Below are 27,919 nucleotides of genomic sequence, written 5' to 3'. Positions count from 1 at the left end.
GTTGAAGTCAGTGGCATTGTATCAGGCAAGAATTGACCCAGTGGACATAGTTTGGGGGACTGGGAAGCAGAGGCTCTGAGTTCTAAAGTCAGCTATGCTACTTACTCACTCTGTGACCTTGGGCAAGTCATCTGACCTTTCTATGCTTTAACTTATGTATCTGTAAATTAGGAACTGGAATCGACTGCGCAGAGGTATTGTGAGACGTAATTTATGCTTATAAAGCTCTTTCAAGGGATGAGGTGAAAAGTACTAAGTGCTAAGTGGTAGTGCTGGCATTAAAAAAATCTGTCAAGCCTTTGATGACTTGGAATGCCAAAGCTAAAATTTCAGCGAAAGTCTTGAGCACTTGTATAAAATGATCAGAAAGGGTGTATGGTATCCAGATGGGAGATATTTAAAGGACGGTTTTGCTGTTGCTGCAATATCTCTTCCAAGTTATTATAAGATGTATATTCTTTAGTATAAAAGCATTATTGATTTGTCTTTCCTTCCCTCACTGCATATGGCTGCTTTAATCTTAACTTTAGGAAACACTAGGATTTGCTTTCCAGATGGTGTTTACTATTTTTGCTCTTGGCTTTCTGCATAAAAGAAAATCTCTCTTCATAGGACTTTACCATGGTTTTGTTCTCTTTCCTTTTAGAAATCGTCCAGAATCCCTGAGGATGACATCAGGTTGAGAAAAGACAAAGACCGAAATTGTGCCAAGTTCCCGGAGCCTGTTAGCGTACTTGCTACAAAGGAAGAGAAAATGGAAATTGAAGTCCCAGTCTCGGAACATAAAAACATCACTGTGGTGGCTTCAACACAACCTGCAGACAATCCAACCCACTTCTTTTCGCCTGTTGCCAGTCACAATGGCCTTGAGGACAGGCATGAATCCCTGGACAGTGAAGTTGCTAAAGAGATCAGATATCTAGATGAAGTGCTGGAGGCCAACTGCTGTGATTCTGCTGCAGATAACCCCTTCAATGGGACATGCTCCCCTGAGCCAAGTGCAATCATTGTGGATGCCTCTGGTCCATCTGTTCATGTTAACAGTGAGTCAGTACCCAATGAAAAGGACATCATAATAGCTGGCAGGCAAGCATCCCCAGTCATTGAACCGAATGAAACCAATGTAATGGCTGAGAAGCTGAAACCTAATGGCCATTCTTCAGATGGACAGAAAGAGGAGCTTTGTGGCAATCTAAAAATGCCGGCGAGTCCAAGTTCCTCAACAAGTTCCAGAAGATCCTCCAAGGATGGAGAACTAACCTTAACTACTATTAAGAAAGAGGCTAAGTTTGAACTGCGAGCCTTCCAGGAAGAAAAGAAGCCATCCAAGCTCTTTGATGATGATAACGAGAAGGAGAAGTACAGCGTCCGGAAAGTGAGGCCATCAGAGGAAATTATCGAACTTGAAAAGGAAAGAAGGGAGCTTATTAAAAGCCAAGCGGTAAAGAAAAATCCTGGCATCGCAGCCAAATGGTGGAACCCACCCCAAGAAAAGACACTGGAGGAGCAGTTAGATGAAGAACATCTAGAGTCCCACAAGAAGTACAAGGAACGCAAGGAGAGGCAGCAGCAACAAAGCACAACACCAACGTCACCAAAACAGGTGGCCTATTCCTTTGTACCTCCTGAGCCAGGCTGTGTTAAAAAAGAAGATATTGTCACAGAACAGATAGATTTTTCAGCGGCCAGGAAACAGTTTCAGTTAATGGAAAATTCAGGTCAGGCTAACAGCCAGATTGCACCAAAGAGATCAGGGGCACCCAAAATGTTCTCTATCAAGCCCTTCTACAAACCCATTGGCCCATCGCAAGTAGACAGACCAACAGTTTCTATGACAAGACCTGCTTCTGTACCGCTTGAGAATAATGATATAACCATTGTAAAAGCTCAGAAGGTCTCCTGTGTCTCAGAGGGTCATCCTAGAAATATTCAAAGTAGTCCAACTGACCCAGTAAGAGAATTGTCTTACAGTGATACCTCAAAGACTGGACAGACCACAAAATTGTGGGCAGATGACAGTGAATTCATGAGTGCGAGAGCAGTCTTCATGGTGGTGAAGGACGATGACCCTGGCATTTTAGATCAGTTTTCGAGGTCGGTCAATGTGTCTTCTCCTCCAGAGGAGCTGGACTCTGGTTTGGATGAATTGTCGGTGAGATCTCAGGATACCACAGTCTTGGAAACTCTGTCCAATGATTTCAGCATGGATAATATCAGTGACAGTGGTGCTTCTAATGAGACTATGAATCCCCTCCAAGAAAATTCACTTGCCGATTTCTCTCTACCCCAGACCCCCCAAACGGACACCCCCTCAGAGTGCCGGGTAGGTGTTTCCAAGTCATTTAGTGACCATGGCTTTTACTCCCCTTCCTCCACATTGCTAGACTCCATGCTGGTTGATGACCAGCTGGACTACCACGCCGGCCTACTAGTTCAAAATGCAATTCAACAAGCCATAGCTGAGCAAGCTGACAAAACAGGCTCTAAACCAGCAACAGACAAAGTGGAGCAGAAGAACTCTGTCAAAGACCAGGAAGAAGTCAGCCCAGCGCCATGTTCTGAGAAGGAGCAGAGCACAACGTTTGAGCCACCTCAGGTGTCTTCTCCTGTTCAAGAAAAAAAGGATACAATACCAAAGACTTCAAGAAATGAAGACTCAGGACTCAGGGAAGGGAAGACTTCACAGCAATCTTCTGTATCCCCCACCAGCCAGCCATTCATTGTGGAGGAAAACAGGCAGGAGGTCAGCTATTTTAGCAAGTACTCTGAGGCAGCCGAGCTTAGAAGCACTGCTTCCATCCTGGCTACACAAGAGCCCGAGGTGACCATGGGTCCTTTTAAGCTACGGTCAAGAAAACAGCGGACTTTGTCCATGATAGAAGAAGAGATCAGAGCAGCCCAGGAACGAGAGGAGGAATTGAAGAGACAGAGGCAAGGTCTACAGATGGCACAGAGTCCCATCGCAAAGAGCGCACCTCCACTGCCCACCAGAACGGTGGCTTACAAAACTGCTCCAGGTAAGAGCCTGAAGTTAAATATCTGGCATAATAAGAGTTGTGGTGTAGGGTCAGGTTAGTTTTATTTCTATATGGTTTTCTGGCTGCCATCTTCAGATCTCTTTTGGGTTTATTGCATGACTTTGCATGAATGGAAACTGCAATATCCAGAGACAGCAGAGTGTATATTCATCCAAAGCAGGCACATTATCCCAGTACACTTAATGGGAGTAGTGTATGCATGCAGCAAGTGGAAATATACTCTCTTCCCCAAGCATTGCAGTGACAGGACTTAGATACAACCAGGATGAGTCTGTAGAAAACTCTGAAGATAGATTAATTCCTTGCCACTTTCTAGTATAACATTTGTGGTCCTGGTGCTTGAATCTTGCACTATAATTTAGGACAGTCAGATGAAACAGAAGAAAATAACAGTACTTTTTGCAACCGTATGCCTATTTGAAAGGCAACCTGCAAAGGATTTTTTTAGTTCCACTTGTGTCCATTTTTGGTTTTTATAATGTTTAAGGACCTGAAAGGTTTCTTGAGTCTTCCCCCTGCCACCTAACCTCCAGGTTTTTTTCTGCTTGCATTTTACCATGGAAATAGAAGATCTATCAAATCTGGTTTTGCTGGAGAGCTTCACATGGGGGAGGGGTCTCGATAGATATATATTATGAGCTCCTTCACCTTAACTGACAAGGTGTGTATTGGGTGTTGGACTTAAGTATTAAAAGTAAACAAAGTTCTTAATAGACTGACTAAAAATACCTTCCTGTCTCAGTGACTCGTCTTTCGCTCTCTTGTTTCTTCTTGTGGTAATTGCACTAGTGTTCCCGTTTTTAATGGTTAAAAGCAATAGAAAATCTCCCTCCCTGCCCCCACTTCTCCAGAACAAAAACAAACTCAAAGGCCTCCTTCATACAGCATAAAAAAAAGAAAGAAATGACACAAGCTCAATTTTCTTTTCTTTGCATGTCGTCTTTATGGCTATAGACCTCTGTATTCTAAATGTCTCATTAACAGAGATCCTAAGGGAGAAACGTTTCATTAAAGTTACAGGAAGATGTAAATGTTGATCCAAATTCTGTTTTCCTTTCCACTGATGGAATCAGAAGCAAGAAACTTGAAAAGAGTTTTTGGAGGGCCAATTCCCAGTATGGGGGGATTCTCATTTGAGGAGCCCATTACCAGGGTCCCTGTTCCCCTGGAAGTCAATGGTGGACTTCAACAGGAGTTGGGTTTAGATTGCACTCCTGTAGCGAATCCAGATGTGAACCATATCCATAACATAAATAGCTAACAATTATTTTTGTTTCCTTTATGTAAAGAGTGTGGTTTTGGTCTGTGTTTCTTGCGGAAAAAATGTGCCAGATGCTGGTAACTTCTTTGAAGTGCTATTATTATCCCAAAAAATAATACGGAGAGGAAGCTCCATAAATTGAACCAAATAGAATATTTTGCCCTATGACACTCCAGGGTTTGTTATCGCATGTGCTAAAATGTGGGACCAGATCCTCGACTGGTGTCAATTGTCCTCGCTCTGTTTGCTCCAAAGGAGCTATGACAGTTTACACCAGCAGAGGATCTGGCCCATTAATTTTAAAGACTCAACAAAGATTCTGAGGTTTTAAGGCAGCCGGGACCATTAAATCCTCTGGTCTTATATCCTGCATAGCATAGGCCATAGAATTTCATTCAGTTACCCCTGTAGTGATCTCAGTAACTTGAGAGGTTTCAGAGTAACAGCCGTGTTAGTCTGTATTCGCAAAAAGAAAAGGAGTACTTGTGGCACCTTAGAGACTAACCAATTTATTTGAGCATGAGCTTTCGTGAGCTACAGCTCACTCAGTATGCATCCGATGAAGTGAGCTGTAGCTCACAAAAGCTCATGCTCAAATAAATTGGTTAGTCTCTAAGGTGCCACAAGTCCTCCTTTTCTTTTTTCTCAGTAACTTGTTTCACTAACCTATATCAAAGACTATGATAACACCACACACGATAAGACATGTTGGCCCCTGCCTTGAAGAACCGCTGTGGTTTCAGCTCCAGGTGGGAGAAATGCGGTTGCATTTCATTTGTAAGGTATCAGAAGGATAGCCATGTTAGTCTGGATCTGTAAAAGTGGCAAAGAGTCCTGTGGCACCTTATAGACTAACAGACGTAGTGGAGCATAAGCTTTCCGAAGAAGTGGACTCTTTGCCTCTATTTCATTTGTAAGTAATTTTGGGAAGACTGCTGAATCTTATATTTATTTGAATAGTGCAGCTGGAAAAGTGTGTGTTTCTCTTACTCTTATTTTTCCAGGCAACAAATACTTACCCTCTTTTTAAAGTTGAGATGCCAAATATAAATTATATTTTTATGGGAAGATGACATTTATATTTGGAATGAGCCAGTTTGGACAGGTTTCTCTAAGCGTGTCCTAGCACTGAAAGTTCAAGAAAGATCTTGGGTCCTTTGGCACAGCCTGCGTTGCTCGATCAGTCCTCTGTTGTAGGCGGCATTGATGGGAATTGATGGTTCCTTGGGGGCAGTTAATCCACCCCAATGCATAAGCATCTCCCCAAACAAAGATATGAAAAGAACTCTGGCAAAATCACATTGAAAGGCACCATGATCAGCTGTATTTTAACCAGCATGGACTGAATCCTCAGCTGGTATAAATCAGCATAGCGCACTTGATGTTGGTGTTTCAGGATGAATCCCTACAGGTCATCCTATTTTTTCTTGCCCTCTTAGCCCACAGACTCAAGGTGCTGTCATCGGTTTTTTGCAATCTTGGGAGAAGCAGCATAAAATCCAGTGACTACCTGGTATAATAATGTAATATGCTTGCAACATAGAGTTCCTTCTACCAGGTCTAGCTGGATAAATTTCCTAGTTGGTATGTACAGCATGCTGGGGGGTGGGGTGGGGGGGAGCAATATATATTGACAGTAGATTTTCCATGGTCTCTCTGTTGTACAGCAGGTAGAAGTGAAAGGGGTTTTACATTTAATTTTACACAATATCTGGCAGAGGAAATAGGAAACACATTTGCATTCTGTGTCGTTCTCCTCAGAAGTTGCAAACTCACTACTTTACTGGCTGGAAACTTACTTATCTAGATCAGTGATTCTCAATTGTTTATCATTGTTGGCTGTTACGTGGGCCACAGGCTGAGAACCACTGAGGCCCCCCCCGAAAGCCCTTCTACAATCCCTTATGTCTAGCGCCCCTGCCCGAGCGGGGCCAGGAGCAGAGCCCTGGGCCGGACAGCCAGGGAACGGACAGACACATACACACACCCCCACACACCACCCCCTGTGCGGAGCCGGGCAGCCATAGCCTGACCCCAGGACCCCACTGAGTGGCGCTGAGCAGCCAGACCCTGGGACCCCGAGGCACAGGGCTGGGCAGCCGGACCCATACCTTGCAGCACTGGCCAGGTAGCCAGCAGCTGGACCCAGACCCCACCGCCTGGGCTGGGCAGCCGGACCTTGGCAGCTGGACTTGGACCCCATGCCTGGGGCCAGGCAGCCAGACCCTGGGACCCCACTGCGAGGGGCTGGGCAGCCCGCAGCCAGACCTGAACCTCTCTCCCCTCCAACAAGGGGCCAGGCAGCTGGACCTGATCCCTGGAGCTGAGCCCCACCTAAAACCTGGGGGTGCTGCAGCACCCCGGCAAATCTCTTAATCCCAGTACCTCTCCCCCTCCGAACATACCCACAGACTCACTCTCTCCTGCCCCTGAGGTACTCACCAGCCCCCTGCTGGCAGCAGTGCTCCTGCAGGCTGCCTTACTCTCCCCCTACACCAAGCCTGCCCCGTGCCAGACCAGCGTAGCAAATTTTGAATTTTTTTTTAAGCGCACAGCTGGGCTGCAGCTGTGTGCTAATTGGGCCACAGGTTGAGAACTGCTGATCTAGATTGACATAGTCATTTTTGAAAGAGTGCACTATTGCTTTTCACTTCATTTTCCATGAAAATTGTCTTCCTTAGATTGTAAATTCTTTGTAGGTTCTTTATGGACCCTAAGATACGTTTGGGTCTTGAGTAAATAACAAACACCTTGATTGAAGCACTCTTGTTGAAACAACAGCCTTGCCTCTTGCTCACCTACGCTCTAAGTCTTATAATGTTTGGGGAGGCGGGGAGCTTGGGTGATCTAAATCAGGTTTTAAATGCCCTGGACCATTTACACTTAGGCCACTTTATACCACTTTAACAGTGTAAAGGGGCCTGAAAAGTGGGAGTCAATGTAACTTACACTGGCAGAATGATGTAAATAGGCCTTAGTGTAAATTAGAATCAGGCCCTGCACATTCCTGACAGACGTGCCAAACCCACGAAAAAAACGCAGAAATTGGGCTTGGTTTCGGTTTAAGTGGCTTGTGAGTTGCTTGTTGGCTAGTTTTTGGCTTGTTGCTTGTTGTAGCTTGTTGCTTCCTTTTTTTTGATCGGCTCCCAGCAAGCAGGGGCAAGGGGAGGAGAGAGTCAGGGGTGTACAGCAGGCCCACCACCATCCCAGACTGCAGGCCGGGGGATCTAGTCACAAAGAGTGTTGGGGTTCTTAGGGATTGGCTTGTTTTGGCCTTGTTTTGAAATGGGATTAGGTTGATTTTTGGCTTATTGTGAAAGTCGGGGTCCTTATTTACTGCGTGAAAGTTGGCAACTGTGAACAAAAGGCATATAACCCAGGCGAGGTGAGCTCAGACCTTCACCCTTCTACAATGCTGTCAACTCTTACAATACCTGGGGTGAAATCCTGGCCTCATTGAAGTAGAGGTTTTTTTGCCATTGGCTTAGGTGGAGCAGATCTTCAGCTGAGGTGGTTTTTTGAAAGCCCCAGCTCCTGGAGTCGTATGATTATAAAAGAAGTTCAGCTTTTTTTGTAAAGGTCACAGCTTTGACCTCTGAAGGAACAACAGGAAAATGAAAAGAACCCCAACATTTTTATAAAAGCTCATGATGTTTAACCCATCTCATGATACTGCAGAGCCTGACTCACGATTTTTCAATGCTTGGGATTGGCAATACTGCTTCCAGGAATGATATATGAAGTTGCATGCAGCTAATTTGGGTGAGGTCCTGTTTCCACTGCAGGGGCCTCTTTGTAAAATAAGGGGCCTGGTGTTCTTAATCCAACTAGAACCCCCCCCCCCCCCCCCCGCACCACCATGTCCCACTCCCCACCCCAGAGGTGGCTGCATTTCATTGGTGCTGGATGTATGCAGCTTGTGTAGCGTTATGGGCTCCCTCAGGTTGAAGGTGCAATTTCAAAAAAAAAAACAAACTTTCTATAAATTAAAGAAGTCACTCTTCACTTTACCCTGCCTCCTCTCCAAAGTATGTTGCTCCTCCTTTTGAAGGGCAGCAGCAGCAGTGCCAGGGTCGCTCCCCAAAAAGCACTAGCAAATCATACAACATCATATAGGCTGTGACCCAGAAATGCAGGCCATGCCCCAACTATGCTCTGGATTGGGTGCTGAGCTTTGAAACTTTGGTTTGTGTTGTTACAAGATAATTGCTTTCTGCATCTTTCACACCTTTCTTATGAGCATCATTGTAAATGTACATTCCTTTCTCTGACCTTGACCATGCTGTCCATAGAAGGATATGGGTATTCGAGCTGTCAAATAATTAAATGAGTCACAAGGTTTTATTCTGCTAGGGCTTTTGTACAACTTTTAGTGAGAAAGCTGGTTAGCGCAAAACCATCTCTGTGTACCAGATGTTTCATCAGTGATTATGGGAAATCCCTAACGGGATGTGACTGATGCCTCATGGTAATCATAGCTTTCCCTAAGCTGCCATTTATGTTCCTTGTTGATGTTCACGAGGCAGAAAGCAAGTTGTATCTTTCTCCCTTGGGTGCAAAAACTCAGCTGTATCTGATGTGCAGGGCCGGCTCTAGGCACCAGCAAAACAAGCAGGTGCTTGGGGCGACACATTTCTAGGGGTGACATTCTGGCGCCGGCCATGCCACCCCTAGAAACGTGCCCCCAGCTCGCCTCCGCTCTGTCTCCGCCTGCTCCCCCCTCCCTCCCAGACTTGCCGTTTCAAGAGGCAAGCCTGGGAGGGACGGGGGGAGAAGCCAAGCGGCGGCGCTCGGAGGCGGCGGCGGGGGTGGAGCGGAGGTGAGCTGGGGCGGGGAGCGGTTCCTCTACCCCCCCCCCACTACTTCCTGTGCTCCCCCCACCCTTGCTTACCTCTGCTCCTCCTGCTCCCCTGAACGCACTGCCTCTCCCTGGCCGGAGGCGGGGGAGACGTGGAGCGGCGACAGGTTCAGGGGAGCAGGAGGAGCGGAGGGAGCTAGGGCGGAGGGTTGCGGGGGCAGGAGGGAGCCCCAGGAAGCAATGGGGGGGGAAATGCAGTACGCCTGGGGGAGGAGGCGGGTCCAGGGATTTGGGGAAGGGGCGGAGTTGGGGTAGGGGGGGCACAAAAAAAGCGGGGGCGACCAAAATTTTTTTTGTTTGGGGTGGCAAAAATCCAAGAGCCGGCCCAGCTGGTGTGTAAACACCTTTCTTTTTGTGAATTCCCTTGCTAATTAATCCTCCTTAGAAATGAACTGCAAAGACTGTTTTTAACTTGTTTGGAAGATTTCAGTACAGAATGAAAACCCAGGTCTATGGCTGTTGGTTTTAAATGCTAATGATGATTGTACTTTCATTAAATATGAGATAATTACTTCCCTAAAGTGTTGAGAAATCTGAGCTTGGGAACTTTTCTTTGCCAGGGAAACAGCCATCACAGCTACCATAAGCCTACATAGAAAAACCACTTCAGTCTAAAACCTCTTTTTCTCTCTCCCTTCCCCCCCACTTTTTTCCCCTCAGATAAATTACTATCCAGCTGACATTTCTCAATTTCAGTCTCACACCAAAGATTAATTTGGAGGCAAGGGAAGGGGGGAAGTCTCAACAAAATTGGATGAGTCATTTTATTATTAGTGCAAGCGTGGGGCAGGGAAGATCAGGAGCCAAAATATACATCCCTTCAAAAAGAAAGGGAGATGCATTTTTTTCGTACATGCATAACTCAAAAATGAGGGCTCAACTGCAGCTGTCCCAGCTGTGGTGGTTGGCCAGGTGCTAGGGATCGGATGCAGTCAGAATGCTGCAGCTTGCACTTTTAGGTATTTCTGAGGCCCTGGGTGCTGTGCAGTCATTTACTCCAGTTCAAAGAATAAGAAAGAAGGATGGTAACTGTCTATTAACTGTTGGCAAATTTGCCTTTTTAATGGCAACCACAATCCATGAGGAAAACTGATTCAAAAGAAGCAAAAAAAAAAAAAAAATCCTGCAACAAGCCGTTTTGTTGAAATAGCTTCCGTTGAAATGGTTTTCCTCGTGTGTAACGGTTACTGTAAAACAAGACAACAGCTTCAATGCAGTTAATACAACTGTTTCCTGTATGTACACACACACACACCCGCCCTCCCACACTTAGTATCTCAGGTGTTATTGTTTGGTGGCTGTTGGTAGCTGCAGCCTTCCTAATGGTGGCTACTGAATTTGTCCCAAGTGCTAATTCTATCTGTGGAGTTTCTCCTCGGCCTTCCTTTCATTCCTCACTATTTCATGGCACGCCCGCTGGGTGCACACAGTGCACTTAAACTGGAAGAGACAATTTTCCTGTTTGTGAAGGAGTGTATTACCCCTTTAAGGGACAGGCTGGGGTTGCAATCAAGGAGGCCCCACTCCACCCTAGAGGTGGGCTATATAAACCTGAAGAGGATGCTTGCTGAGAGGGAAGTAGAAGACACACAGGCTGCAGTGGGTAGTGGTGGTTTTCTCTCAGGCTCTAGGAGACCAACCTAACCAAAGGCTTTGGACTGTGGACTTTTGTGGGAGCTGAACGAGGGCTCTAGGGCCAGGACTATATGAGCTGTAATTGCTTCTGTCCTGGAGCCTTGTTAAAAGAGGATATGCTATTTTCTTAGTGTGTATTGGCTTCTTCTTTCACCTGGGCTGTTAAAGCAAACCTCTTGCCACCCCATGCAGGGGGAATTAAGGTGAGAACAGTTACACCACCACATGAGACCACAAGGGTTGTGCGCAGGGACTGCCCACACCTTTACACTGTCAAATAACATGGCAAATTCTGGGACTTACAGAAGCAAAGTAAAGTGCATTAATAATGCATTAATATTAATATAATATAAATAAAGTAAAGTTAATATAAATAAAGTAAAGTGCATTAATAATGCATTAAAGTGCATTATTCACCTTTAAAGTCAATACTGTTCTGTTTGCCCCATGTCAACAAAGATATATTCGAACTGGAAAAAGTGCAGAGAAGGACAATAAAAATAATTAGGAGTATGGAACAGCTGCCATATGAGGGGGAATTAAAAAGACTGGGACTGTTCATCTTAGAAAAGAGACGACTGAGGGGGGTTATGACAGAGGTCTATAAAATCATGAATGGGATGGAGAAAGTGAACAAGGAAGTGCTGTTTAGCCCTTCATATAACACAAGAACCAGGGTCAACCAAGGAAATGAATAGGCAGCAGGTTTAAAACAAACAGAAGGAAGTATTTCTTCACATACCACACAGTAAACCTGTGGAACTCTTTGCCAGAGGATGTTGTGAAGGTCAAAAGTAGAACTGGGTTCAAAAAGAACTAGACAAATTCATGGAGGACAGTTCCATCAATGGCTATCAGCCAAGATGGTCAGGCATGCAACCCCATGATGTGGGTGTCCCTAAATCTCTGATTGTCAGATGCTGGGACTGGATGAGGGAGGGTGACTTGATAATTGCCCTGTTCTGTTCATTCCTTCGGAAGGATCTGGTATCAGCCACTGTCAGAACACAGGATACTGGGCTAGATGGACCATTGGTCTGACCCTGTATGGCCGTTCTTATCGCCTTATGTTTTTAATGGGAGCTTTGCTGTTGATTTCAGTGAGTGTAGGTTCAAGCCCTAAGGCCCCGGGACAAGTGTGACAGCTACTACTACAGGAATAACTGTTTCAGTTCAGATTTGGAATGCAGCAGGTGAACCACAGTTAAGGTGGGAGTCATGGGATGAGGCCAACAGAGAAACCATGGCCAGAGATGGGACAGGGAGGACTCGTCGTCTTGGAACCAAACTCCATAGAGTAGTGAAGAGCTTAGGAGCAGACTTGCGTAGGCTGCACAATGAAACCCTTTCAGCACTGTCAACTCGGAGCACACTCAGTGGGGCGTATGACCCAGTCAGTCGTCCTGCTGTTGTTCACACATGGGGAACCCTCATCTGCTGGGACAACAGCACTGCACTGTCTCCGAAGGCATCCCACATTATATAAGGCAGATAGGGACCATGCGTAAGGCTACGATTTAGTCACAGGTATTTTTAATAAAAGTCATGCACAGGTCACAGGCAGTAAACAAAAATTCACGGCCCGTGACCTCTCCATGACTTATACTAAAAATACCTGTGTTTTAAATCTTGAGGTGGGGAGAGTGCTGGGGGGAGATGATATGGGAGGGGCTCCCAGGGCCAGTAACACCAGCTGCTGGGGGCCATGGACTGCAGCTGGCTGGCCAGGGACTGGAGCTGCTCCGGCAGACCAGGGACCGCTGCCTAGGACACTTGAGCAGCGGCTGGTGTTGCTGTCCCCGGGGGCCACTTGAGCAGCTGGCCCCAGAGCCAGCTGAGTGGGCGGCCCTGGGATCAGCCACACTGGCCCCTGCAGAAGTCACGGAGGTCGTGGAAAGTCACGGAATCCGTGACTTCTGCAGGGGCCATAACCGTGAGTCATGGACTTGGTCTCAGAGGAGAGGTTTGTAGCTGTGAAAGGAAGGGACACTCTCCCTCAGCATCAGGGTAAGGATCTGCAGCCATTGAACACAGCTGGCTTTGTGCTGCAGACCAAGGCAGGGGCAGAATTTGGTTAAGGGCTTGTCTACACTACAGCACACAGCTGCAGCACTATAGCACTGTAGTGTAGACACTTGCTACAGCGACGGGAGGCATTCATGTGTTTACAGGGGAGACGTGACACCCTGCCTCCCTAAACTACACTGGTCTCCAATGGCACTGCCACTGGTCAGGTTCTGTCAGCATTATCATCATCAATCCTGGTTTTCAGAAGTTTATAATGTGGCTGACAGTATTTGCTCCTGGTAGAAACAGTGCGGATAATCTCATCCTGCATCTTATTTCTGTTGTCCGGTTTTCATTGTTAAAGGCTATATCGAAGTTAAACAATTTGTCCCGTGTTAAGTCATGTGAGGGAAAATATAGGCCAGAAACATTATTGATCTAAAAGATATTAGACCAGAGATCCACTGTTGTGATGTGATTGCTTTTGGTTTTTTGGAAATAATTTTTTTATTTTTGGGACAGTGTCAACTTGAACTTTATTTTTAAATTGACTAATTTCAACAGAGTCCTGTTTGTCACAGGACACCCTTGAAATAGTTTATCCTGGTTTAATATGCAGAATATATTGCTTCCCTGTCTCTAAGGGCCTTCTCAGCAAGGGAGAGTGGATGGGGCTAGGAGCAGCAGAATGTAATTTGCTTGGGCCCACCCTTGGTGCCCCACCCTCCCACTCTTCTGTGCACTCGCACTGACTGGCCTCTTTAGCAGCACTATTGAGGTGTAAGGCATCCTGGCTCCTAAACTCCTCCCTGGGACCTGCAGAGGAATCCCAGGGAGCGAAGAACCCAAACACCTGCTGCTCCACCCTCTGGGCTCCCTAATCCTGTGAGGGAAGATGGGGGCAATCCAGTCTTCTGTTGCTCACCACTGTCGAGGGTTGGGGAGGGAAGAACAGTTCCCTGATCCCAGAGGAGAACCAGGGAGTGGAGAGGGCTCCTTCACCAAGGCTCACATTTCTCCCCAGAGCCATGCAGAGGTTTGGAGACTGATGAAAGGGTCTCTCAGCTCCTAATGCCCCTTGGCTTGGCACAGGCGTCCCAGGAAACATCCTTCTAGTACCAAACTTGGAAGGAACAGCAATTCTGTTGTGTCAGCTGAGTACCCTCCTATGGGCCCTGGAAGAGCATACATGAGAGCTTCCCCCATCCTCCAAAGAGTGCGTGAGACAGGAAGCGCAGCTGCCCAGAGACTGAAATGAGAGGGGGAGAGAAATCATTTTCCAGTAACTTCCTTCAGTTCCAGGAATCTGGGGGTCAGCCATCATCACAGCCACCGCTGAACCGCAGCATATTTTCCTGTTGACAAGACCAAGAAACATAACTCTGAAGAGAGGGGTTTATCATGGTTGCTCTCTGCCCTTTCTTGATGGCTTTCCAAAGGAGGCATTATGGGTTTTCGGGAATACAATATATATTCAAAGGGAGATATGTCAAGGCTGCGATTTGGATAGCAATTTTGCATGCACCCTGAGTGCTTGATCCCATTTCCCTTGAAGGCAGTGGGAGTTCTGCCATGGGAGCAGGAGCAAGCTCATAACCTTTAACTCCCAGTCTCTTCGTTGGCTCACCCGTGTTTCTTGTCTGGGAGCAAGATTCCTGTCCATTTTACTTTGCAGCCTTTACACAAGAACTGAACATGTCACGCGAGCGCTAGCTGGCAACCCAGGCCCATGTGTCAGCAAATACCTTTGTTCTGGTTTGTTATTGTCGGGTCACAAGCAGTGCACACTTTCTGGATTTCTTGGATTGCTTTTTAAAAAGACTGGAAAAGCTACCGTGTGACCTTGGCAAGTCTCTGCACCTCTTTGTCTCAGTCTCCCCATCTAGAATACGGGAATAATGATGATACTGCAGTGAAATGTACATGTAACAGTACACTTTCCTGGACGGACTCCTAGTGGCAATATAGGAATTTATTATTTGTATTATCGTAGCACCTTGGAGCCCTGGTAATGGACCAGGACCCCATTGTGCTAGGCACTGTACAAACACAGAACAAAGACTTTCCCTGCCCCAAAGAGCTTACCATGTAAGTATAAAATAAGAGACAGCAGATGAATGCAGACAACATTCTGCAAGGAAACAAATAGACAGTGGTCACAGCAGACCAGCGGCCTAACTGTTGTCAAGATTTGTGTAGGCATCACTGCAAAGGAGAGTTTTAAGGAGGGATTTGAAGGAGAAAACTGAAGTGGCTTTGTGGATGTTTATGGAGGGCTCCTTGCAAGGGAGGGGCAGGCCCACCTGGATGGGGAATACCTGGAGATGTTTCTTTTGTTTAATTCTGATCAGATCCCCAAAGCCTCCACCTTGCAGGGTTTTCCAGCAGGCGGAGAGATTGAGAGTGTTTGGGGGTGGAAGGAGCCACTTTCAGTTGTGAGCATTTTGTACAGCTCTGAGGGTTTGTTAAGGTGACGGCGTGTTTATGCCTGATGGAGAAATCACAAAAGGCCTTGTTGGGAACACTGAGGGCCTGATTCATCTCTGCAGAACACGTGTGTGCCCAAGAGACTTACACCAGCATTCAAATGCAATGGGGAAATCAAGCCCTGAACCTTTAACTTTTAACACAGACACGATTTTCCATTAGTTCCGTCAGTTGTTGAGAGTTGCTTTTATTCTCTTCTTTTGGACAGCCCTAGCCCTAGCTAACACATGCTGTTGTACCAGAAAGTGCAGCACCCACAGGGCCTCATGCTGAGCTCTGTTATGTTGGGACAAATCCGTGACGTCTGTGGAGTTACTCAAGATGAGACTCTGATCCCGTGGCATAGAAAATCCCACAACCCTCAGAGACCCTTTGCCATTTCTAGGGACATTCCAGTAGGTTTGGGGGTGGAGTTTCCAGATGATTCTCAGTATTTGAGAATTTAAGCCAGACTTGTAACATTGTATCTATCAGTGTTGTTGGGTTTTTCCACCTTGGGTCAGAAATGAAACAAGCCCAGCAAGGGGATTTCTTGTTAAAGGTGTCTGTGGGCTTTGCTCAGAGTTCACTTCTTTAAAAAGAAAGCCTATAGATTTTAAACAGCATGCATTGATTTGCTGTGTGGGACCTCTGGTGGCCGCAGCTTTCCATGACTTGTTCTGTGAGTTACTCGCTTTTTGATTTGTCTCAGCAAAGGAACAACTGAAAATCCATTCGCAGTCCTTCTAATTAACCCCATTTGTTTCTGTGTGTGGTTTTGTTTTAAAGAGCCTCCGCATCTAGGGGAAAGTTAGTGTGACTTTGTTTCTACATTTCCTTTTCCCACTGTAGCTGATTATATTTAGATTTAAACAGAAGAATTCTCCTTTATTTGTTTTGCGTCCTGTAAAAGGGGCCTCCCTCTTCTTGTGCCCTGAAGTCCTTATTTCCAAGCTCTTCAGTTTCCTCGCCTGAGGCTTGCAGTCATGGTCCTCGTCCTTTCAGATGAGAAAGGCTAGACAGTGCTTCCTCCAAGCCTGTTGACACTACCCTTCAGTCAGCCAGAGGAGTCGCTGCCTGGTGACATAAGATACAACCTCTCTTCCCAGGAGACCTCCCAGCATCTGCCAGCCCGGAGAATGAAAGGCTCAGGTCCGCAGCTGAATCAGGGGGAAATGGGGGGGGGGGTGTGTCTCACAGTATACAGAGCAGTTGTAATAGTCTCCTTGTATGATCAGTCTTCCCCATGTGCCTGCTTTGTACACAGTTCTCCAACTAGGGTAGTTAAGTCACGAGCATGTTGCCTAGTGAGCAAGCGGTCCTGTCAGAACTACAGCCTGAATTCATCCTGGCTCCCAGTCTTTTCATCTAACCAGTGGACATGGGGTTCACAAATTCTTCCATTGCCTGGATTACATCTTAATTGAGAGCGTGTTTCACAGATCACCTTCCCCTCCCTCTCACAATCCCATGGTTGCATGGGAAAGAAATACTAGGAAATATATCTAAGGTATTTTTATCTCTTTTCGTGCAATTTAGCAGCTGGAAACAAGAAGGAGCCAGAACCATGTAACTGGACAGCCCATGTGCTCCGTGGAACACAGTTTGGGACCCTCTGCACTGTGACACTGTGCAGTTTTTTGAGTGTCTGATTCAATAAAAACAAGTCCAGCAATTTCCTTTCACGTATGTCCAGAGCACAGAAATGAGACATTAGGGGTCGGGGGGAGAGGGGTGATTCTAGTAATGAGCAGTGGTAGGGTAGATATGTATATATGTCACTTGACGGCTTTGCTAGATGTTATGAAATAAGATCACTTAAATGTTTGTGCAAGTCTGGTCCGGGAGGGGGAAAAGGAGGAACTTGAAATTCACTTTGGCCGTGTTTGTTTCGATACATTATTTTATAGACTACGTTTCAGAATTTCTCTTTGTTCAGTCCACACTGGAAATATTGCTCCAACTCGTTCCTTTGCAACGCGTTCCCTTTGTGTCTTCAGTTGGAAACTACTTGGGAATCTGTCCATTTAGAAAGGGGTCCCTTCCTGTCGTTTCAGGGAAGATAGAGAAGATCAGGCCTCCTCCATCCCCGACAACAGAAGGTCCCCTCTCCCAGTCTGACTTACTGCCTGACGAGGCTGCAGGATCCCAGAGGCCCAAGAATTTGATGCAGACCCTCATGGAGGATTATGAAACACACAAAACTAAGAGGCGTGAGAGGATGGATGACAGCAGTGTAAGTACACTCTTCCCTTCCCCTCTTCCGTGTGTGTTTCACTACAGGCAGATTGCTGGGGTTGATAGGACAACGTTTGGCCTCTTAAAGATCAAGTGTTCTGTTGACAGTGACTCGCTGAGTGCCTTAAAGATGTTTAAAAAATTTTTAAAAAACAAAACACTCCAGTATCAGTTTATCTGAAGGGGGGAAAATCAGTCCATCATAGTGGCAATCCTATAATAATAAACTACGCCTAGTTGCCCTCTGTGATCACAGGTGAATTCACTGTTCACTAAAAGCCTGCAGGGAACTACGTAACTGAAGTATGAGCCTTGTTGCTCATATCTGTGCAGTACAAGTATTCACCCAGCACTCATTAGACTCCCAAAGTCCTATCCCAGTACACTCTGGGTTCAGTGTAAGACCTAGGATGGATTTCCTGAGGACAGTATTCTCTTGGGTTGCTCCAGGATCTGGTTAGGAACTTGTGGAGTGGGATCCTGGACTTACAGTGGATGGAATGCTGTTTCCCATTGAGTCTGGTCTGTTCTGTCCTACGAGCAGAAAGGGGAAATGGACAAAAATTCTGCTCTGAGTTCGTCATGTAGGTACCTTCAAGCTTTTGAACTGCTAACATTAATGTTCAGATGGTCATCAGAGTAGGGAAATGGACATGAATTTCACAGCTAATGACTGTCAGATGCATACAGGAAGCAAACTGTTCTCCCATCATTACACTGGGACTTTACAAAGGTGACTGTTGTGAGTATAAATGCTGTGTGCATCGGACAGATGGGTAGTATAAACCCTTACATGTATATGATTATTGTTAGTGGTTACTATTGGCCGTTGTTGTTTTTATTTGCTCTAGCACCCACAATGTGCCAGACTCTTTCCAAACACTTAAGAAAAACAATCCCAATCCAAGTAGTTCATAATCGAAGGAAACCACTTTCTAAGCACTTCCACTAGAGGTACGACCCTGTTAAGACTATCGTCTTTAAAGTTTACACTGAAAACAGTAGCCCACAGAATATGCTGAGTTTTAATCTTTGGTGTTTAACATTATGTCAACAGTGTATGAGACTTCAGATTAGAATCTGTGAAATGTAAAAGGATCCCACTCCATTTTTGGTTGTAAGTTAATGCAAAGTAGAAGAGTGGGTTTGAAATGCAGACAGATGTTAGGGTCTGAGCCTGCTCCCACTGAAGGCAATGATAAAACTGCCATTGATTTCTATGAAGCAGGATCAAGCCCGTAAGCAGGCTTCCCCTGTAGGAAGCGAGCGTATTCTCAGCTCACCTTCTTCCGTGGACTTCATCTGACACAAGAAACTTTGCTAACTTGGCTTGTTGCCTTTCTACAGTGAGGACGTGTCTCAAGAATGAGTTACTCACCAGTGTCCTCTGCCTCTTTCAGAAGAGGTGACTGTCTAGTGGGCTGGATCTCCCTGGGTGCAAGTGGATAGTTTTCATTCGGTGGTGGTAGGATTTCCCCCTTGTGTATATTGCTATGCTAGTGCCTGTTGAATGATGCTATCAGACCTTTCATTCAAGAGATTTGGGACCTCATTCTTCTCTCACTTTCTCTGGGTATAAACCAGGAGTAACTTCATTTAAGTTAGTGAAGTAAAACCAGCATAAGGGAGAGGAGAATCAGTCCTTACGTGGCCTTAATAACTTCGGAGTTTGTTTCCATCAGCCTTTTTGCTTTAGATCTTGGACTTGTTCAGAAGTTGCTTTGCTAAGAGATAAAGACGGACTGCACGCTCAGCATACCCTTTTCCTTGTAGCACTGATGAGTGCAGGTGACTTACCAGGCAATGGCTTGTGACTGGAGTTCTTTGTTGCAGTCATTACATTGTTCCCTGCTGTATGTGGTAAACCATGTAGCTGCTGCTCTCGTAGAGATGTCATTATGCTGAGGGCCAGACTCTCTGTTCAGTTACACCAGTGCATCTCCATTGAAGTCAGTGGGGTTGCGCGGGTGCCTTCTCGAAAAGAAGTTGGCCAAGATTGTTTGTCTGTGTTTGAAATGCGCTTCTGTGTCTTGGCTGAGAACTTTGTTCCAAATGAAGAGCATCACGCCATAGAAACAGAACTCTGGGTATCATGGCAGCTCAGTGATGATAACACTATTAAAAGCCTCTGATAATTAGAATTTTTACTGCTATACAGTTAGCATCATCAAACAAATTGTGCACCAGATCCTCCACTGGGATAAATTGACGTAGCTCCATTGAAGTTAAAGGAGCTACACCGATTGATCCCCCCACTAAAGGTCTGGCCCAGTTTTATTTTCATTTTCATGTTCTGGAAGCTCATCTGAAGCCCAATTTTTTTTTAAATGTATTTATGTTCCCCTTTCTGCTTGTCTAAAATCCTATCATAGGGCTCTGTTTGTAAGACCAGAATGAGCCTCCCCTAAACAGCTGGAATGTTTTTTTCTCCTCCCTATATTTTCCTTTTCCCTTGTGTAAACTACTTCTGAAGGGGAGGAATAAGAAATTACAAGATAAAGATGTAGCTTTGCCATGCTAAGCTTGCACCATCCTTAGTTAGAGACCATATTTTATGTGCCAGGCTAAGCAATAATTATTTAAACAACCACTAGGTCTGATTTGTCAGCAGAGGCCTTTAAAATGCAGTTTCAGGAAAAAGAAAGTAATCTCTGGATCTAATTACATACGAGAGCAAATAACTCAACCATTTTCAAGTGTCGACAATATACTGAAAAAAGCATAATTAACAGGCAAACAGGCAGCTGCCATTTTGAAAATCTGATCGTGTAGAGCAGGCCTCTGGCTCGGCTCACCATGTGAATACAAGGAAAATGAGAGACTTTCTAACTGGTTGGAAGATAAGTTCTTTTGGGTCAAATGCTCCTTTCTGCTGGCTAACACAGAAGGGAGCAAAGCTGAACAGACTCCAGTCCCAGTCCTACAAACACTAACATATGGAGTAGCCCCCCAGATTTAGATGGGACTATTTGTGTGCTTAAAATTAAACACATGCATAAATCCTGCAGCACATAATAAATAACAGGAAAGTTGGTGTTTGCAGGATCAGGGCGTTGGGTGCGCCCTGCTCCCGTGGCACAAGAAGGCGCTTTGTTTTGCTCTAATTTCAGTGTGCTATTCTTCAACATGGCAGCTCCTGTAGGCATTGTCAGCTTTTGTCTTTCATTGTCTGCTTTGACAATGGTCCAATCCAGTGTATTTGCCATTTGAAAGATTTCGCTGCATAAGGGGAGAAAACGTTATTCTCTTTCTCTAGCTGTGTCTTCCAAAGAAGAAGCCACTGGGCGGGAGACGATGGGAAGAGGGTACCTGATTCTCTGCCAAGCAGCAAGACTGAAATAGTTTGACCAGTAAGAGTAAACATGATGGCAACTGGCTAAGCAACTTCATTTAAAAACAAATACATTAAAAAACTAACCTTTTAAACAGGTCCAAACTGCTTCAAGTTCTCGTTCCAGTTTTTTTGTTTTGTTTTTTGTTTCCAACTTCAACACGTCTGTCCAATGTACTAATGCTGGTCTTTTCCTTTCCACCAGTACACCTCTAAATTACTGTCTAACAAGGTTACTTCCGAGGTACTTTTCAACTGCTTATCTTTGCTTTCTCTTGCATGGTCATTCCAAATGCATGTTGTTTCAGTTTGCATTTCCATGCTGAGTGTCAGTGCTTTCACATCAAAATAGGGGTGAGGATGTGTATGGGGGTGTGACCTGGGCCCCAGGGGAGCCAACTGAGGTCACTCAATTGGGGTGAACTGCAAAGAATGGGGCAGACAATTCCAAAAGCTGGTATATATTCCAATACTTAGATTTACCAAGCCAGCACAAAACAGCTTCTGTAATACTTCACTGGTTACCCAGAAGCCAACAACAGAGTTCCCTTAAAGTAACCCAGCCTCAGGCCTCCACCCAGATACCCAAGTCAAGTATGATGAAGATTACTGAAAATATTATTCATCATAAAAAGTTCTACCAATCCCAGAGGATTGGACACATTACCTGCCAGGTTAATGAATATTCCAGATCTTACCCAAATACACGTTACAGCCAATTTTTATAAACTAAACTAAAATGTAGTAGAAAAGAGAGAGAGAGCATTGGTTAAAAGATCAGTATACACACAGACATGAGTACAGTTCTGAGATTCAAATTCATAGCAGAGATGGTGAGCTTTGTAGTTGCAAAGAGTTCTTTCAGAATTGAGTCCACAGGATATAGTCCAATGTTTGTATTCAGGGTGGTCCAGTCAGCACTGGGATCTCAGTCCTTATGACTTAGGTTTCTCCTGCATGAAGCCTCAAGCAGATCCAAGATGACAGGATCAGGATCCAAGTCCTTTTTATACAGTCTCAGGCCTTCTTGTGACAGCTCCGTGTCCCTCTACGAACAATAGACACTCATTTCCTAAGCGGTAATTATCCACACAGATCCATATAAGGCAATTGCCTGTTTTTACACCATTCACAGATGATTGGCTATACATTTCAAAAAGAGATGAATACAGGGATATCCTAGGTTTGCAGTTCATTTAAATGTAAAGAATTTCTTTTGATCTCTGCATTAACAGAAAACAGCATAGACAGGGACTATTGATTACATTATTGATCTCTACCCATATATATGTAAATACACAAAAACACAAATGTTGTCTCCCCATATGTTTTTAAGGGTTGAATTTGAATCATTCATCCTGCAGGATGCTTAACCCTTTCTGGTCATGCGTCACAGGGGGATAGTCCCTCTTATCCATCATCAAAACTTTTTTTCCTTATCCTTGGATTCTAATTACAATTTTTGGAGTGATGAAGATTGTGATTAGAGGGAAGGCACCAAACCAAAACCCGGGATGGGAACTTTCCTGAGCGTTGGGCGAGTTAGCATCCAGATTCAGATCTGACCTTCCCAGATGAAACCTTCTGTAATGGGTAAATATAAAACCTCGGATCCAAACATCCCCAACTTTTGAGGAGTTATGGACCCAGATCCAAATATTATGATTCCTGCGCATCTCTAGTGATAGTGTCTTCAATAACATTTACATTTGTACAAAGGATAAACACACTGACCTCTCCCTCTTTGACAGCATAGCTTCAAATCCCAATTCCAAGTCACAAAGGAGTTTGGTGACTTCATCCGTGGTCGCATCCATGTCCCTCTCCTGGGTAGTTTGTTCCACATCACAGTATGACCATTCCTAGCATGGAAGTTTGCACTATTGACAACCAAGAGACCCAAGACTGCAGAAGCAGGGGCATTTTAAGTCAGGATTGAAGTGTATTGACAGAGCATTTGAAGGGATGCTTGCACAGCCCTTACCTCCGCAAAGCTCTTGGTCTGACACGTAGGGCAGGTCTACACTGCAAATGTACATCGGCATAACGACGTCTCTCAGGAGTGTGAAAAATTCACAACCCTGAGAGAGACAGCTATGCCGACCTAACCCCCCGCCCAGGGTAGACAGCACAGAGGACTCCCCCACCCCACACACACACTCTCCTCCTCCTTTTGGGTGTCATTTATGAATGATCAACATAGTATCTGTGTATACGTGGCCTGTAAGAGGCAGTACGCTTTAGATTCCCGATTGATGGGCTTCGGGTGGAGATGTCTTTGTGCCTCCCACAGGGAATGGACAGTATTCTGATGATAAGGTCTAGGGTGGGAGGGGGGAGATAAGTGGGAAAGGAGTGAGAGTTGAAAATGGTTGTAGACTAAGGTGAAAATCTGCCATCTGCACTCCCTGTCATTAAACCTCAGCCCTGTGAAATAGCTTTTCAATCCTGGTGTTTTTGGAATGGATTCTCAACTCAATGCAGAGGTCCTTAGCAACGCAACTCTGATCAGCATTAATTGGAGTCCTGTAACACTGCTGAGCTGTGAATATAGTCTGCTGTGATTTATCTCCTTCAGAATCCTAGGTCGTACGTTAAAAGCACACCGGACCTCCTTTTGTTGTTCCACTTTTTAAAAGGACTGCTAATAACTGCATGCTTTCTCACACATGTGCATGTATGATTATCCTGAAAACTTCCAGTTTTGTCTTGAATGACTACATAACATTACCAGCTCTAATTCTTAGTGTTCCTTCTACCTACTATACTACAAGGAATACTCTGGTAATGGTTAGTTACAGAGGCAACTGAAAAGTGGTAAGTTTACACTGCTCACCTTTACAAAATCACCAAATAGCAAGACAGATTAGCTTTGATTGCTGTTGACACTGACCACATTCCAACACACTGCACAGCACCAGTAACACATTCTTCTGTTAGGGTTTCCAGATGTAAGTGCGGCTCCCATTGCACTCTGCAGAAGCCCAGTATATGCATATACTGTAAAAGCAGGATTTAGCACTCAGTATGTACTGTAAATAAAATATCTTCACGCTGCAGAAAAAGAGTTTTCTTTGTTGGTGCTGTTAGTTGTGTGCCTGTCTGGCCAATACTCAAGCATTCAACTTTCTGTTGGACAGCCGTGGTGAATTTCTCAAGAGCAGCCAACCTGTCTGATGCATTTGTGCTGGCAGTTGTGTGCACGGTTCACTTGTGCAAAGGTTTTTTTGTGCACGGTCTCTTGTACACACAGCTGGTAGAACTTACACCCTCAGCCTTGATTGGAACTCGGTCTCTGCCCATGAATGGGTGATAAAGCACAAAAATCGCTTTTGCAAGGATTTGCATGGAAGGAGTTCTGCATACACAAATCAAGATGACTTTTGAGAACTTAGCTGGAAGTATCCTCAACATTTATCAGCATTAAGACTTAAAAACAAACAACTGGATGCCATCATCAACTGTTGGCTTTTCACCTCACTTGCCTGTAAGCTGTAAGAAGCTGATGGCATTGAGTGCTAGTCAGTTGATCCATTATTCCAAAGAATGTGGCAAGCTCTAACCACCGGTGAGGAAATATGCTCCTACTTTGTTTTGTAGTTTACAAACACCTTATGCTTATGGAATTACTCCCATTTGCAAAAGTTCTCTTGAATTCACTTGTACAAATATCGGAGGCTGGAGTATGGCTAATCTTCCTAGTCAATTGCAAGTCAATTTAGACAATATGTGGGAAATCCTTTTCCCCATACCAGTCCCTAGGGATTTTGCCATTAACTTCAGGAGAGCCAGGATTTCAGTCTCTCTGCTTGCATGTCATCTTTGAAATCTTTCTGTGTTTAATTCTGTCACGCTTAGGTCAGCAGCATCAGAGAGAGATTCAGCTCCTTCACATCAATATTGCCTCTGCTATGGAGAGAAATTAGCTAGGGTTGCACAATACTAGTCCATTTCATTTAGTAACAGGTTCTGGAGTGAGATGCAGTGATACTGAATTCTGTCCCTGCTTGCCTTCTTCATCGGCTGGTGCCAGTGACCAAGTATGGGATAATTCACCAGTAAATTTGTTTCTCTCTATCCTCCGCTAGGGGGCAGATGGCTAAAACTTGTATATGCTTCAGTCATTTTTTTTTATCCTGTTAATCATCCACTTTAAAATAAAACTTGGCATTAAAACAATGTTCTGTAACTCCCAACAAGATCTCCGAGCTGAAACCCCAACATGTGTGTAGTAAGAGAGGTGAAGAACAATGTTCACAGTTCTAAAGCATTCCAAATATTTATTTATATTTGTCTGTCGTTTCAACGTTTCTGCCATCTGAAATCTCTCTGTTTAATGTGACTTTGTGATCAAATTCATTTTTCCAGACAGAACATACTTTTTACATCAGTTGGCTATTTTCATTAGAACTCTTTCCATTACGAGGTAGCCTTGTCAATTATTCAGTCAAAGCCTGAGAGAAGCACTCCTAGCTTTGTTAATGTTATAATCTTTGTGGAGCCTATGTGCCAATTTTAGAGGCAATTCCAGACAAGTGAGAAAATCCAGAGAGCAGTAACAGCAAAGGAGATGTCCATTCCCAGTCCTGGTTTTTCAGCATGTGCATTTTACATGCAGGATGCAATTTATCGGGGAGTTAGGCACCTAACTCCTGTAGGGATAATTCTGCTGTCAGCTCCACTAATACAATGCCATGCATGAGTGTGGCCGAGCGCAGAGGGCAAGATTCCAATACCTTGACTTGCACTGATTAGCACCTTACTCCACGAATAGTCCTGTTGACTTAAATCCACTTGCTGGACACTTCAGCATACACCAGTGTCGCCACCCTAAGCCACATAAATGCAGCACAGGGTATATGGTTCCTTACTGTCCGCTCCAAATTATAGGTCTTTACTACTTGTGCTAAATGAGAATCGCTATGGTCTAACGCTAGGACCCATGCCTATATTTAGAGCTCTGAGCTGTGGACCAGATTCTGATGTCTTTTCTCCAGCGAGAAGTCCATTTACTTCACTCCATTGCTGGACACTTATACAGACACCACAGGTCATCAGTGGGAGTAAATAACTACTCAATTGAAATAAGAAAAGGAGGACTTGTGGCACCTTAGAGACTAACCAATTTATTTGAGCATAAGCTTTCGTGAGCTACAGCTCACTTCATTGGATGCATTCAGTGGAAAATACAGTGGGGAGATTCACTGCATGCATCCGATGAAGTGAGCTGTAGCTCACGAAAGCTTATGCTCAAATAAATTGGTTAGTCTTTAAGGTGCCACAAGTCCTCCTTTTCTTTTTGCGAATACAGACTAACACGGCTGCCACTCTGAAACCTGTCAATTGGAATAGGTGTTTTGGCCCAGAACTGGGTGTATTATGGGCATTCCACACACAAAAAGGACCTAGCTCAGCCTGTTTTGGGGATTCCTTGTATATTTGACACAGGACTAGTTTGGAGTCCATTTTGCTGTCCATTTCACAGATTTTAGTAGAGAAATTGAGCCGTTCCCAGTTAGGCCCGCAGCTTCTTGCAGTAGAACCTCAGAGTTGCGAACACCTTGGGAATGGGAGGTTGTTCGTAACTCTGAACAAAATATCGTTGTTCTTTCAAAAGTTTACAACAGAATATTGACTTAATACAGCTTTGCAAATTTACTCCCCACTGTCCCCTGCCCCATCCCCTCCCTTTCCTCTCCCCTCTGTCCTATTCCCCTATATCCTTTTCTTCCCTATCCTTTTCTTCCCTCTGCCCTATCCCATCCTCCTTCCTTCCCCACTGCCTCTTTCCCACCACCCCACCCCCTTCCCTCATTTTCCCTGCCCCCCCTTGCCCTGCCCCACCTCAGGCACTTTCCGTAACAGGATGGTGACCATGCAGGGCGCCCAGCACACATAGATGGGGAAGGCGACTGGCACTAGGAACCAGGAGGCGGCGTCCAGCTGCAGAGACAGCGGCCACCCTCCCTCACCTGGCAGGAGAAGCGGCTCCGTCCCCCAGAAACGTGCCGGGACAGGGTTCAGCATGGGAACAACAGAGCTCCCCTCCATCCCAGCAGGCCAAGCAGAGCAAGCCCTGGGCAGCTCAGTGCTCGCAGAAATCGGCGGGGCAGTGGCACGTGATCCCATGTGCCCCCCACATGTGTTACCTCTGTTTGGGGTTGCAATGCCCCCCCCCCCCACATCTCCCCAAAACTACACCCCTGTGTGCAGTTGACCCATCAGTTTGTAACTCTGGTGTTTGTATCGCCACGGTTCTACTGTATCTGATGAGTGTAATGGCAAATACAGAAGGCATGATTCACCACTGCATTAGGCCAATTTTCCACCAATGTAATCCTGTTGGTTTCAGGGACAGATGTAAAACTGGAGTGATGTAGTGGTGAATCTGGGCCAGGTTTCTCTTCCGTTTCTCTTCATTGGGAGCTTCCAATGTGGTGGTTAGTTAAAGGGTACGTTAGCTTATGAAAGTCTTATCAAAACTTAACAATAAACTGGTTAGCAATAAATCTGTTTGTTTATAGAGAATAACTCCATGTTCCTCTCTTCCAGAATGTCTTTGATTTATCCTACTCTTCCTTTTTAGCATCCCTTCCTTCTGGCCCATTCCTTCTACTAAAATAATGCGGGGCCAGGTCTTGAAGTCTTTGCTCAGCTTTCCAACAAAGCTGCCATTGATTTCAGCAGGTCAAATGCTGAGGAGAGCTAATCAATGGAACTGCTGCTCATCAATTTCAAGGCCAGTTGGGACCATTGTGATCATCTTGGCTGAGCTCTGGCATGCCACATTATTCCCCAAAACAATTCCTAGAGCAGATCTTTTAGAAAAACATCCAATCTTGATTTTAAAATTGCCAGTGATGGAGAATCCACCATGACCCTTGGTAAATTGTTTCCATGGTTAAGTAATCTCTTCTTAAGAATTTACGCCTTATTTCCAGTATGAATTTGTCTAGCTTCAACTTCCAGCCATTGGATCATGTTAGACCTTTCTCTGCTAGATTGAAGAGCCCATTATTAAATATTTGCTCCCCATTTAAATATGTATAGACAGCGCAATCAAATCATCCCTTACCCTTGTCTTT

General features: G+C 45.1%; 1 protein-coding gene across 6 annotated transcripts in view; it reads left to right on the top strand.

Annotated features, from left to right (window-relative positions):
* The window catches only part of PALM2AKAP2 (PALM2 and AKAP2 fusion), a 388,863-nt gene that overhangs the window by 353,231 nt on the left and 7,713 nt on the right, over positions 1–27,919 (top strand). For all 6 annotated transcript variants that reach the window (XM_074953529.1, XM_074953530.1, XM_074953531.1 and 3 more), the window contains 3 exons: positions 647–3,017; positions 17,323–17,501; positions 21,040–21,078. In XM_074953529.1, coding sequence (XP_074809630.1) covers positions 647–3,017; positions 17,323–17,501; positions 21,040–21,078 — 2,589 coding nt within the window. The remainder of the gene's footprint in view (positions 1–646; positions 3,018–17,322; positions 17,502–21,039; positions 21,079–27,919) is intronic.

The sequence above is a fragment of the Natator depressus genome, chromosome 5 (genome assembly GCF_965152275.1).
Source record: "Natator depressus isolate rNatDep1 chromosome 5, rNatDep2.hap1, whole genome shotgun sequence".
Lineage (NCBI taxonomy): Eukaryota > Metazoa > Chordata > Testudines > Cheloniidae > Natator > Natator depressus.
Note: the sequence above shows the minus strand (reverse complement) of the source record. Positions and strands in the feature narration are given on the sequence as shown.